This window comes from Diachasmimorpha longicaudata, chromosome 10 (assembly GCF_034640455.1).
Source record: "Diachasmimorpha longicaudata isolate KC_UGA_2023 chromosome 10, iyDiaLong2, whole genome shotgun sequence".
NCBI classification, from domain to species: domain Eukaryota; kingdom Metazoa; phylum Arthropoda; class Insecta; order Hymenoptera; family Braconidae; genus Diachasmimorpha; species Diachasmimorpha longicaudata.
In genome coordinates this window covers 1593158-1606658 of record NC_087234.1, presented here as the reverse complement: position 1 = coordinate 1606658, position 13501 = coordinate 1593158, and the positions used below count along the sequence as shown (strand labels likewise).

Genomic DNA, 13501 nt, shown 5'->3' with positions numbered 1-13501 from the left:
TCATGTTAGATTTAACACTGAATTTTTTGCATTTTTCTAGTGACTACATATGACTTGACTTCAAAATGTATTTTATTCGATTCAAGTAAATATAATTCGCAGAGACATGATTTATATTCCCCCTTAGAATGTTAAGTGTTTCAAATTAGTTCCAGTACTTCACACTTGTCGCAAGACAAAAATATCTGAAAAATTTTCTTCTGTCAGTATGCAATTAGAGGTTGTCGATGAGAGTCAACATCGTGGAGAATGGAGAACTGCTAGAGGCACATTCGACCCGAACCATCAAAGTCCCAAGAATTTTTCGGCTCCAACTCAGCCTCTTCTTTTTTTTTTACTTGATATTTTGTTTATTCCATTTTTTCTCAACCCAACGGACTGCAGTCGCGTCATTTTGCGGGGGTAGATGCAGAACGAACGCTAGAGAAACCGGATTTCTGAAAAAAATCAAAACGAAATAACACAGAGTCCAGTTAACCTTTTCTCGTCCTCGACGACTTCCACCAATCGCGAAAATGAGAGGGAGAGAGAGAAAGATAAATAAAGCACAGGTGGGAATAGAAAAACACAGGGTGCGGATAAACCCGTATGATTGTTGAACTATTTACTTTCTCTAATTCAAACGTAGGTCGAGGATTTGCATGTTTCAAGGACATTTCGTATCGGTATTTATTGCCTCAACGCGTTCGTGTGGAAAAATTGTAAACGTTAAAAAATTCAATAGCACTCGTGAGAATTTTCTTTAAAAATTCTTCTTAAAAATTTTTCTTTTCATTTTCTTTTAATTTTTTTTTTTTTGTGGACATTTGCTTCATCACATTTTGGAACATTTTATCGTAATCACTTTTTAATTGATATCATTGACATTGAAATAATGATATTTATCTGTAATTGTATTCATCGATTTTTTCAAATCACTGTTCATTAAATCTGTAGCAAAACGATAAAACGGTTTAAGTAGATTATTTTCAAAATTGATTTTTTCATATTAGTAGACGCTTCAACATGCAATGCATCTGTTGCAGAAGCGATTCGAGTTGTAGAATAAGTTGAGTGACTTTTGTAGAAATAAATCAAACCGGTCAAGTCGCAATTTTGCTCTAAATAAATTGCCAAAGAGCTACTTCGACATAGCTTTTATTTGATTAATCAAGTAGAATGACAAGAAGACGGATTTATTAAATCGACTTCCCTACATTGACGAAGACAGCTGTGATTTTTACCAAAATCTGATCGCTGACCCAATTCAAATGAATTGCTAGAGAATTTCTGTTTAACGCTATTTTTTATTTTTATTTAGTTGTCAAATTTTCAGGGTAGACTATTCCACAAAAATTTTCTTGGCTCATGTTTTACAAAAAACTATTTTCTATTTATTTTTAGCAGATTTCATCGATTTTTTCATAATAAAAAAAAATTATATTTCATAAACTTAATTTCTTAAAATTTATATTGGATTATGGATAGGGATTGTCTCCATAATATAAAAACGATTTAACTATCAAATTTGATTATTTATTGTCTCCCGATCAACTGACTTTTAGTGACCAAAGATTTCACACTCTGGATCCATTTGACAAAAGGCCCTTGTTCTTTCATTCCTTTTTGTTTCTTCTCTGGTTTTATTTATTAACATCGTTATAAACATTTCGGTACTGTTTGGAGAAAAACTATAAAAACTATAACATACTGAGATGGACTGAAAACAGCTGTAGACAGACGATTCATTTTTGTCCACACATATCAAGCACTCTCAATAATTTAATTTAGAATTCAATTAAATAGAGCGGATTTTCCATTTTACTTTTTTGAATGTTCGCAACACATTCAAATTCAGTTAGTAAATTACGTGTCACGTTGTTTGTCCGCGATGGACTCTTAAATTACTTAACCGATTTTAATGAAATTGGCACACCGTGTGCACTTTCATTCAACTTAAAAGATGGGATACCAGCTTTAACGTCTTCCTTCGTAAATATCAATTTCATTGTACTAAGGGGCTACGGTAGTAGAAAATCTGTCATGGAGGTCGCCATATTTTTTTACAAATGGCATCTAGGTTAAAAAGCATGGTGACCACCCTGACTGATGTTCTCCTACCGTTCCTTCTAAATAGTTCAGTGCAATGTAATATAACAAAAACCTTAGCCACAGCAACGCGTGGCCGGGTCTACTAGTGTAATATAATATGAAATCGTGAGAATGCGAATTGGGACCCTCGTTATGCGGGTATTTTCGTAACTATCGATCCGGAAACTATGAAAGATGTGCCATTGAAAAGATCATAGACGATTTCCATGTGTCACTAACGGCAACATTCTAATTCATTGTTCCCTGCTTGAGATAATTATTAAAAATGATTTAGAGGTCGTGGAGTGGGTGGTTGTGTCGTATATCGTTCGGTGCCGCTCGGCCTGAGTCGGTTCGGTTAGGGATGAACATTTAGAGTCAAAAATTTGCCTGCTAGGTGTCTTAGCCCAGATCTCGATAATTATTTTTGTTGCAATCTGTAATGACAGTTTGAGATATCGATTTTCAAATAATTTCAACCGGACCTCAACTCTCTAACAACCGGTCGAACTCGGAGCCAATTAGAATCGTTCTAGCCGACCTAACCCAATCCTGAGGTGTGTCTCGGTCAGTGAAGAAGGACAACTCTCCATTCTCTTCTCAATCAACCAATGAAACGTTTCCTGACCACCTTCGGAACGCCATTACCAATAAATTGGTCTCAAAGACGTATAATTTTCAATTAATTACCATAAAACATCCGAGCAACATTTCTCCGTAATTTCCCCCCATTAATTATCTTTATCTTATGGAAAAGGTGGGAATAGAAAAATTAGAAAGAACTGAGATTCGTGTATATTCTGCCATCTTCATTTTTAAACTGCTTTACATAAAAATCTGACGCTTTATGTGAAATAAAAAATCTCAACAAATCAAACGTCATTATCAAAAATTCCGGGTGTTAAATGTTTTGTATTATTTCCTCGGAAATCGCACAGAACAAAACAAGAGCGATAAAAGAACTAGAGATGAAGTAGTTGCGAGAATAAAAATGAGGAAAAAAAAAGTGGTGGTGGCTGTCAAGGTCAGCCACATGGTACAGTATAACGAAGAGAAGGCGTCTCCGTGTTGGCATCTTCTCTCGTCTTTTCGTTGCACCACGCGCCAAACAAACATTCACATCTCTCTCGCACGTTTTAGAGTACGAGAGAAGGTGGAGAGGGGTCATATATCTCGTTTTACTTGTCTATATTGGGGAATTTGCGCTTTCATGATTCAGATGTATCAGTAGGATAATTTCTTGATTACACGGAGAGAAAAATTCTTGAAAAATTATACGTTTGTTCCGTAATCTGCCAGTTAAAATTACAGAACAGTTACACATTTTTTCATTGAACGTTCCATACTTTTTCTGGAATGTTTAGGACTTTTTCCTGAAAGTTCGCTGACAAAGTGCGTAACTGTTCTGTCATTTATTGAGAGTACTGATATGTGTGGACAAAAATGAATCGTCTGTCTCTAGCTGTTTTCAGTCCATCTCAGTATGTTATAATTGTTATAGTTTTTCTCCAAACAATACCGAAATGTTTATAATGATTTTAATAAATAGAACCAGAGAAGAAACAAAAAGAAATAAATGAACAAGGGCCTTTGGTCAAATGGGTCTAGAGTGTGAAATCTTTGGTCACTAAGAGTCAGTTGATCTGTCTGGAGACATCATACCAGAAAGATATACCTTCTGCGTGTGATAATAAATAATTAAAGTTGATAGTTAAATTATTTTTATATTATTGAGACAATAATCCATAATCCAAAATCATTTCTACCAAATATTGTTTTGACTGGCAGATTACGAAACGAGCACGTAATTTTTCAAGAATTTTTCTCTTCGTGTCCGGATTGTTTATTTATCAAATACGAAAGTACTTTTGAATCAGCGTTGGGCAGACTTGGATATAATTTATTTAAATCGGGTTTAAGTACTAAATATTACAGGATTTAGTATTTATTATCGTTGAAAATACTAAATACCGGATGCCTGGTGAATTTTATATTAATAATAATAACAATGATAAGCTGTTAGAAGATGTTATAGAATTTTAAATAGAAAGGAGAAGGTGGAACCATACAAATGGCAAGTGCAGAGATAAAACTGTAAAAGTAGCATCAATATAAATAAATTCTATTCTGTTCTATCAAATACCGGAATACTCATTTATTTAAATGACACTTAGTACTAAATATTCGTGTATTTAATACTTGATAGCTTCATAAATAATAAGTATGGCTAGAATTTACAACTTCAATTGATTCTGAATAATTGATAACTTTATATCTCAATACCTGGTCTTTAGTATTATTTTCAACAAAAGAAAACATTAATCTGCATTGGAATTAACTGACGAAACTCCCTGGACTTCTTTTATTATTATTATTTAAAATGTTGAAATCTGTACATAAGATTATGTGCACTGTTGATTTAATAATAAATTCTTAACATACTTTCCCGTATTTATTGACAAATTACTTCTGTATAGTTGAAGTCTGTTCCATTTGCAAATTTGGCTGTTGTATAAGGAGGAGGAGTGCAAGCAGACCTTCTTAGTCTAGTTTACAATTTATTGCTTTGGATTTGGAAATTTCGGCAGTACCACAGGGTATGGTAAAAATCTTGAGATTCTGCTCCGCATGGGCAGCCCGGGTCATTTATAATTCCAAGCCGGTGAAGTGATGCTCCTAGATGGTACTGGTTTGCTCTAATACGATTGATACTGACAATAAATTGTCTGGGTAATTTACATTGCTTGTACCAAGACTGTGGAGATTGCCTAAGGTATAATTCAAAGTGTTTGGCCCCTTTTTTCTTATGGCTCGTTGCTGGTGGTGGAATCATGTTTGTGGTACTAGAGCATTCTTCTGTTTTACAGCGATTTCGGTAATCTGTGGAGGGAATAGGGAATTTCTATGATAAATCGTGTACCAGGTTTAGCATGTGGACTTATGGATTTTTATGAATTTCTAGTTAAAAATGAATCAATGAGCCACTAATGGACTTTTATTAATAGAGTAATGAGCCTATCAAATTCAAGATGTTTGTAATCACCAATTTAGAATTAATGATTGTGTCAGAACAATTCAAGAGATTGAGTTAATCTAAACCACAATTGTAACTTTTTTGGATTTTTTAAATTGTAATACATTTTGTGGAAATATTTTAAATTAAATAGTTTACTTATAACTGAGAGGTGTCAATGATAACAATTGCATATTAAGTTTAATGAAAAATTTCCAAGTTGTTTGATACACACTCAACATACAACATCAATTGTTCCCATATGAACAGCAGATTCTGAAGTTGACGTTTTCCCTGGCACTTCCAAAAATAATATTACGGTTGCGTATCTCCCTTCGAATCCCCAACTTAAGAACAATCTGACAGCCTGTGATGTCTGTCCAAGGGCGATTGTCTTCTGATCTGTCTGGTCATCAGATCTTCTGATCTTCTGATCTGATGACCAGACCTCCGCAGAATCTCTTTTCATTGATGGAACGGAAATAGCAAATAATATATTTGAAAATAATCTCATTCCAGAATTATCTGATCAGAATTCCTTCCAACGTCCGAACAAAATATGAAATTCCTCACAGAACAATTTCCCTTTATTTTCAATCTCCTCCTAGTGTTTCATCAGCCTACCATTTTGATTCCAACAAAATCAAAATGGCTGACAGCATAACACATTCATATTGCACGTCAAAATTGAAAAAAAAAAATTTTAACTTGTAAGTATAGATTCTCATTACTAACCCCGCAAAAATCGAGCTAAAAAGGTAGAAGTATTGTAACTTTAGTACCTCGTTTTCCGTGTTATCTCCGGCTAACCTTGAGCGAGTGATCGAGGAAGGCCATCAGGAGAGCGCGGGCTCGCTTTCATGTAAACTTGAGTGGTGGGGAATAACTGGAGAGGGGATGCCACTTGAATGTTGCACTAGAACTTGACTCGCGCAAGCTCCAAGAGCCCCTTTTTCCAAGCTCCTCGCACATTTCACTTATCTCACTACGAATTTGTTGATAACACTCACGAATTGTCTCATCACCTGGACATTTATGGCATCATCAGGGGCAGTGGGGAAATTAGGGAAAATTTTTTCAAGACGATCGTCATACAATTGTTGACTCTTTTTTTTTATTAAGCAATTAGAAACCTATTTACAAGGGTTATTAACTGTGTACATAGGGATGTGGAGTGTTATTCCATAAATAATAATAATAGCAATCTGACATAACGATTCAGTTTAACAAATTAAATGTTCAAATTATGTTCTTTGAAGGGTGTGTCAATTGTTGAATCAATGGGTGAAATTTTAATTGTCTGGAATTTGTCTCTGGAAAATTTTAATTAATGGGGTTTTATAGACCTGACATTTACCTTGACATTTGCTTTTTGATTCCGAATGGAAGTATTGTATTTGAACGATTTTTGGATTTTCTAATTTTAATTGCTAGTTATCTAGAATGCTATGACACACGAAAAAACGATGTTTTTTATATCATGTGCGTGTGTATGTGCTGAAAAATCCACAACTTTGAAGATTGTATTGTAGAAAGTGACAAAAAAACGGCAAAATTTGTAGCCAAAAATCTGAATTTTCAATTTTTTTTACTTGTTTATAATAATATAATGAATTTCACAATATACATATGACCTATTTGGGAAGAACTTTTGGTGCACGCACATTATCTATCTTAATAACTAATAATAATTAATCAATGAGGGTGGTAATTATATTAGTTACCTTGTTGTTTATGTTCATTGAATGAAAAATGTACCCGTTGATAGTGGAGACTTCGCATATTTTGGAGTAATTTTTTTTATGCACTGTGTAACGAGGACCGTCGTTAGTTGCACAGAGGAGTCAGCGCGGTAGAGACCACTAGTAGCAAACCACGCACATACGACTCGGTCCTGGACTGGTGCTCTCAGTCGTTCGCCGGTTCGCGACTATAATGCCCGATCCGTTGCGTATACCTCCGCCGGTATAATTTAATTACCAATATCTCAATCAAATACAAATCTTCAAGTTCATGGTTTAATTCATACCAGTGAATTGTGTAATCAAAAAATGGAATTTTTTTCCATTTCATAATTAAAGATATTAAATCAACAATTTCTGGAGAATAGTGAATATCAGCAGTTTCCTATCTATATAAAAAAAAGAAATCATTTATTTTCACCTCATTAGCAGAAGAATGGAGTTTGAAATTTGTGAAATGCAGTGAAAAAAGCGATTGCGAGTTAAAATTTTTTTGCGAAAAATAGTTTTGTTAATAAAACAAAAATGAATTAAAATTTTTAAGTAAAGAAACGAGAAAATTTCTTCGTTTTATCTCGGGATCATTATTCGCCTTTTTGATTAATTTTGAAAAGTTAACTGAATTACTATTTCAGTGAAAATATAAGTGTCATTAACGAATACTTAAATGAGCTCATTCAGACTGACTTTGAGTCTGGTGTAGTACTATGCTGTGATTGATAACTATGGGGGTGAGGGATGGAAAGAAAATGTAAAAACCCGAGAGACTATACATGGAAAATAAACTATAAGTGTCATTAACACCGAAAAATTGTTTCCGAGTGATCGATAAAACTTTAACGGACTCCCAAACACTCTGAGCCAGTTGCCAAAATTTTATCGCACACATTTCGCGGACTTTTGCGCAGTTACGGCTAGTGTATACGATGATGCACATAACCGAGGCCAATGCACACTTTTCGAATCAGCCTCTGGCTTTCGCAAAATTCAGATCGTTGATGCGACGATGTAATTCACGATTCAATACCATTCTATATTTACCCCGTTAAAACGTTAATTTAAAAATAAATTAGTGAAATATTCGGTTCGATAGATGTTTGCGAACTTAACCACTTGACAGAACGTGAAAAAAAATAAACAAAAAGTAAACAAAACATCGTTCGGCGAGTGATACGGTTGAAAATAATCTTGACCTTGGACTTGCAGACGTTTAAATTTGAGTCATCGGTTAGGCCGGGGTTGCTAATGTTAATGTTCTTTAAATCCTTTATTGCGCCGACGAATTGCCAAGATAACGCGATTTTTCTCATATCGAGCGGTCGAATATTCAGACTCGTCGACAATTTATTTTTAGTGATAACGATCACCTTGAAATATTTAATTACAAGTTCACTTTGAAATCATGACATCAACAGGAAAACGTGTTTTATTCGTTTAATAATTTATTTATTTATTTATTGTCGAATTGATTTATTTATTTTTGGAGGTAAAAAATATTTTTGCAATAACTGTCACGTGGTTTCATGTTGTCCCAGAATACAGTTAAAATAAGAGTTTAGTAGATTGGAGCAGAATATAAGTGAAACTGTGGGGCACATATCGATTCTACAGGCGTGTCTATATCGCTCTATGCACCCGCTGGAGGGCCAGACGAGCCGCCGACATTGGCCTTGAAATTCTCGTCGCTAACTCGTAGTCCCCCGCGGATACCCGTGAAAACCCATATACGTTTGTCTTTCGTACAAAAGCAAATAGATTAAAAAAAATGAGATATGGTATAAAAACAGTCGGCTCTCACCACTCGATCTCGTCGTGTTTCTTGTGATAAATGTGTCGGAACAGCGCGTTCATTCACACATCCCAAGTCCCTGAGATATGATTTTTTTACGTGGTTAGCGAATTTCCAAAAATAAATACGATATTCGAAAGTAGAAATTTGCAACATAACATCCTTTCGCTTAAGAAAAAGTATAGGGGGAATTACGCTATTTCTTTCCTTGGGTTGAAGGATTTTAATAGTAAATGGTGGAAGATGTTTTTTCGCAGGCTATTAAATTGGCGATTTTTTAAAATGGCACTTGATTTTTGGTGGAAAAGTAATCACAATTCTGATATCACCAGGTTCACAAAATCAGCTATAAAAACAAAAAAAGTGGCTATTGTCGTAAACGACATTTAAAGTTCGGAATTTGAATTTTCAATGAAATAATTCTTTAGTCGGTTTTTTAAAATATCGTCAGGCATTGCTGAATAAAATCACGGCATATTACAACTTCGTTGTTAATGACAATATAATGGAAATAGAATTTCACTGTTTTTTACAGCGACGAAAAAAAAAATTAAAAATATGGTTCCGTCAATAATTGAGTAAACGATGAATGAATACATTGTTTTTCTTAAATAAATGATTTCTGAAATTTTTTTTATGACAAATATTTATAGACAAAAAAACTTTCTGATTAACATACCTATCAATTCTCAATTAATTTTCTTAAAGTTCATAAGAATGAATTCCTAATTTGCAATTCATGAAAATTCATTAACAATTAATTCTGATGAACTAGAGGAATTGGTCCTCTTGAACTAGAATTAATGAAGAATTAGTTCTTATGAGCTCTTCTATCTTCAGAGCTTTTTTCCACAACAATTTGTATCGGAAAAAATTGCCAAAGTTTCTCCCTAAATTCAGTGCGAATTATTATAATCCTCAACTTGCCAAAATCCAAAAATTGAACGGCCCAAATTCCCGCCCCATCATTAATTCCTCAAAATCCTCAACTGAAAATATAAAAATCGTTTATAGACCGGAGTAACAACGCCAAAGACCCTTGGACAAGTGATTTGAGTGAACGAAGCCAAAACCTAAACCAAAATTACCTAAAAAAATGATTAGTGTCGGCATCAGCTAAACCGAAATTCCCCAACTTTAAAAATCTTCCGGAAGCTCTGGGGATTGTAGTTTCGTGCCATATGGATTGTGAAATGAGTGTACAAATGTAATAGAGAATCAAAAACACCCAGTGGAAACAATTTTGCGGAAATAAGAAGTGGTTTAGTTAAGAAGATCGGGAAAAAAAAACCGGTTGCACAAGATGATAAAGAAGGAGAAACCGATGATGTCGGTGACGGCAATAATCCAGGGCGCCCAGGCGCAACACTGGGCACGTGGTAACACCTGTACGTGTAATAAAAATCATTAATTATATGCACACACTAATATTTTAAGGCAACAAAAAATTGACAAACAAAAAATCCACCGGAACATAAATTTCTCTCGAAAGTATCATATTTTCTCTTATCATTCCATCTTATCAAACATTATTTGACACGTCCTGAAGTATAATGATAATGATTACTAATTATCATTAATCTCACTAATTGCTGGGGTATCTAATTGCAAATGGGTAAGAAAAAAGATTATTGGTGAAGCGAATTAATTGTTGGGGCGATTTATTTATAAAAAAAATAGGATTTTGACAAATTCTTCAAAAACCTCATTGTAAAAAATAGATTGAGTGTTTTTAAATTATTAACACTACAGCAAATACTGTAATGTTAATAATTATCAATAATTCCACATTCTTTAAATATTTTCCAAAGATCTTCCTTTGAAAGTAACTTTTCCGAATTTCCGGCAATGCAATTCATTTTTCTTTTTAATGTCTGAAATATTTTTTAATAATCAAAAACTTAGATTGCAATTCACCCATTTACAGTTCGAAGGTTTAAATTTCAGGTGAATAAAAACGGGAATAAAAATTGTGTAAAAATTCGAATGAAAGTCCTAACCCAGCGGTTTGGTACCGTATTTTAAATTAAAAGAATTTTTTTTATTAAAGAAAAACATTTTTTAATGTGGACTGTCTTCCTTTGAGATTATAAAGAGAATTGTAATTGCTGTACACTGAACTAATTACCGTCTCGGAAAATAATATTTACCAGTGACGCACTGTCGCATATGCTCGGAAGATGAAGATGCCTCACATAAACATCGACACACGTGTTTCGCTCATTTCCTCTGCTTCCTGTTGGTTATAACGAGCAGCTAAAATATAACGAAATGCTAATTAAGTGTGGGAGGCATGAATTTCGAAATTTATGGATAATTTGTATATAAATATTTCTTCTCCTAGTATAATATATAAAATTAAGTAACTTAGGAATTACTCGTGAAATCCCTTGAAATAATAAAATTGTTATATAGAATTGCGACAAGAAATTCATGGAATTGTGAGAAGGAATTCATAACTCCCATAGAATTGTTGGAAATACTTATAATATATGCGATATATTATACATTATTTATTACATTAGATATATTATTATCATATTTCATTTTGGAAAAAATGGTTCCAGAGGGGGTTTAACCCACGACTTTTGCATTATTAACATGTGAGTATTCATAACATTGATTGTTTGCTGAAGATTTCAATCATTTAAATTTTAAACAAATTGTTTATTATCAGAAATTAACAGACATTACTAGTTTATTTAAAGTCGCTCTGCCCTAGGATTTTTTACCGGCCCGATACGCTACTTTTGTATATTAATAACAATTGATTCCCTTTAGTTCGAAAATTTCTATCCATATACATAACTGCAACACTATGTATAAGCGACCTTATATAACGATATATAAGCGATTATACTCCATTTGTCCCCTGCGGAATCGTGAGAAAATTGCGACCAGAGGCTTTTGAATTTTTTCCGTTGCCAAATTTCCCAACTAATTGCATGAGAAATATTCGAAAAAAATCGTACATCGTCAGGATTATCTCAATTAAATTTTCAAATGTATTGATTTTTTTAACCATTTCCTTCTTATATAAAATAATAAAACTTGTTTCCCAAGCGGTGGATTATCTTTTACGAAGTGTCAAAAGTTCTTGATTTCTTTACCTCTAATGAACAATAATCCAGATTTTTATCTTTGATTACAATAGAAATGCTGATTTTCCCATGAGATTCAGTATTCAGTTCTAACTTTTCAACTTAATTCATTAAAAAATAGAAAAGATAATTAAATTGAGGAAAAAATTACAACTCTAAACGTTATCGAGTTTTCTAATAATCTTGGGTAGTTTTCCTTAATCTTTGAATTTATTAATGGGGTAGAAGTATCTTAACATAAAATTGTTGTCACATGCGAAGGCTTAAAATTTTCTCCTCTACTCAAATCAAAATTTTGATTAAAGAATCCTCTCGTGTACACAAAAATTTTTACACTGAGACCTCAAAATTTGATATAAGTGATACCTTTCACCAGAACAATAGATTTGGAAGAAAAAACTATTAAATAAATAAAAAGTTGACTCAATAAAAAATTTGATCTTCATCCACAAAAAAAAAACTTCTAAAAATTCACACTTACCAAACAGAAATGTGTAAATATCCCAATCCCAACACTTTCAACAAATGAAAAATTAAAAATGTGCAATTTTTATAAATACGTCCTTTCACTTCACTAAAACGTCAACATTTTGGTGCACTTGATACAATTCTCCTTGAAGTCAAGTCTACAAAAAAAAATAATTGCTCACGGATAACGCTAGGTTCACAATTAGCATCGGTCAATTAGTCTCCACGAATTAGCATGTTTAATTTTCGCCCTTTCATTACCGTCGAAATGTGTTATTATCTGATGATAATCTGTAACTCATGCGGAGCAATGTTGTGTCACGTTGTGAGTCGTTTCATCATGCATGTAGATGTTGAATAGGTGGAAAAATTACAATGAAAAGTCATGCACCAGTGAGGTTCGGTGGTAAACACTCGGGCGTTGGGGTGAAGGTCGGCTATTGAGTTGGAGCGATGAATTTGCCGCCGACATCATCACTGAAGTGTCAGTGTTATCAGTCGGTGAGCCCATTTGCCAATGTCCCTGGAAAACTTAACTTCTAAACTACACAAACACATGCACACGTGGATGATTATTGAATGGAAGGTCATGCTCGTTATTTCGTTATCGTTAGTTCACGAGGCTCGAAAGGTTCTTTCAATCTTCATTCCTTAGTCATTTTGCACACCTGGATTGTGTGCATACAATTTTTTTTTTCCCGGAAGCTTTAAATTCTTTCGTTGGAAAAAAAAATCTTCTAACCGTTTTTGAACTCTCTATTTCGATAATCAAGTAGTGTGATGTCATGTTTAGTTTATGTATATGTTTTGTAACTGTAATATATATGTATACACGGTATATGTATGTATAATGATTAGATGAGGCACTTTGCAGGCCTTACTGTTGCGTATTAAAAAAATTCTGATGAACAATCCAAGAGAGAAGAGAATTAAAACTCATTTTTTTGGAATTATCTATTACATAATATATATTAAATTATATATTTTATGATATATATATTGTGAAAATTTTCTGGGAAGTGGACCGAAATAAAAAATTTTAATTATTTGTCTAAAAACAATTCCATTCTCCTACTTCAGATTGAATTTTTTTTTTAATTTGCTAGGTATAATCGCATGTGTACTTTATGGCACATGGTGAAAGAAAAAGGAGTATGGAATTGTTTATAGACAAATAATTGAAGAATTTTTGTTCAATGAAATTGCACAACCAAAAAAAGTGTGCATGTGTCGCCTTAAAAAAAACGTATTCTATAGTTTTCAATTCTTCTGTTAAATTTACAAACATCTTACAATCGTAATATTGTAGAAACCAAGT

At 33.3% G+C, this 13501-nt stretch overlaps 1 protein-coding gene across 3 annotated transcripts in view; it reads left to right on the top strand.

Annotated features, from left to right (window-relative positions):
- LOC135166645 (retinoic acid receptor RXR) overlaps nucleotides 1-13501 on the top strand; it is a 71123-nt gene that overhangs the window by 21333 nt on the left and 36289 nt on the right. For 2 of the 3 annotated variants that reach the window (XM_064129114.1, XM_064129113.1), the window contains exons 1-2: nucleotides 7054-7192; nucleotides 9629-10002. The exons of the other annotated variant lie outside the window; for it this stretch is intronic. In XM_064129114.1, the coding sequence (XP_063985184.1) occupies nucleotides 9918-10002 (85 nt within the window). In that variant the 5' untranslated portion in view covers nucleotides 7054-7192; nucleotides 9629-9917. Of the gene's footprint in view, nucleotides 1-7053; nucleotides 7193-9628; nucleotides 10003-13501 lie in introns of those variants that run through there. 3 annotated transcript variants of the gene reach the window in all.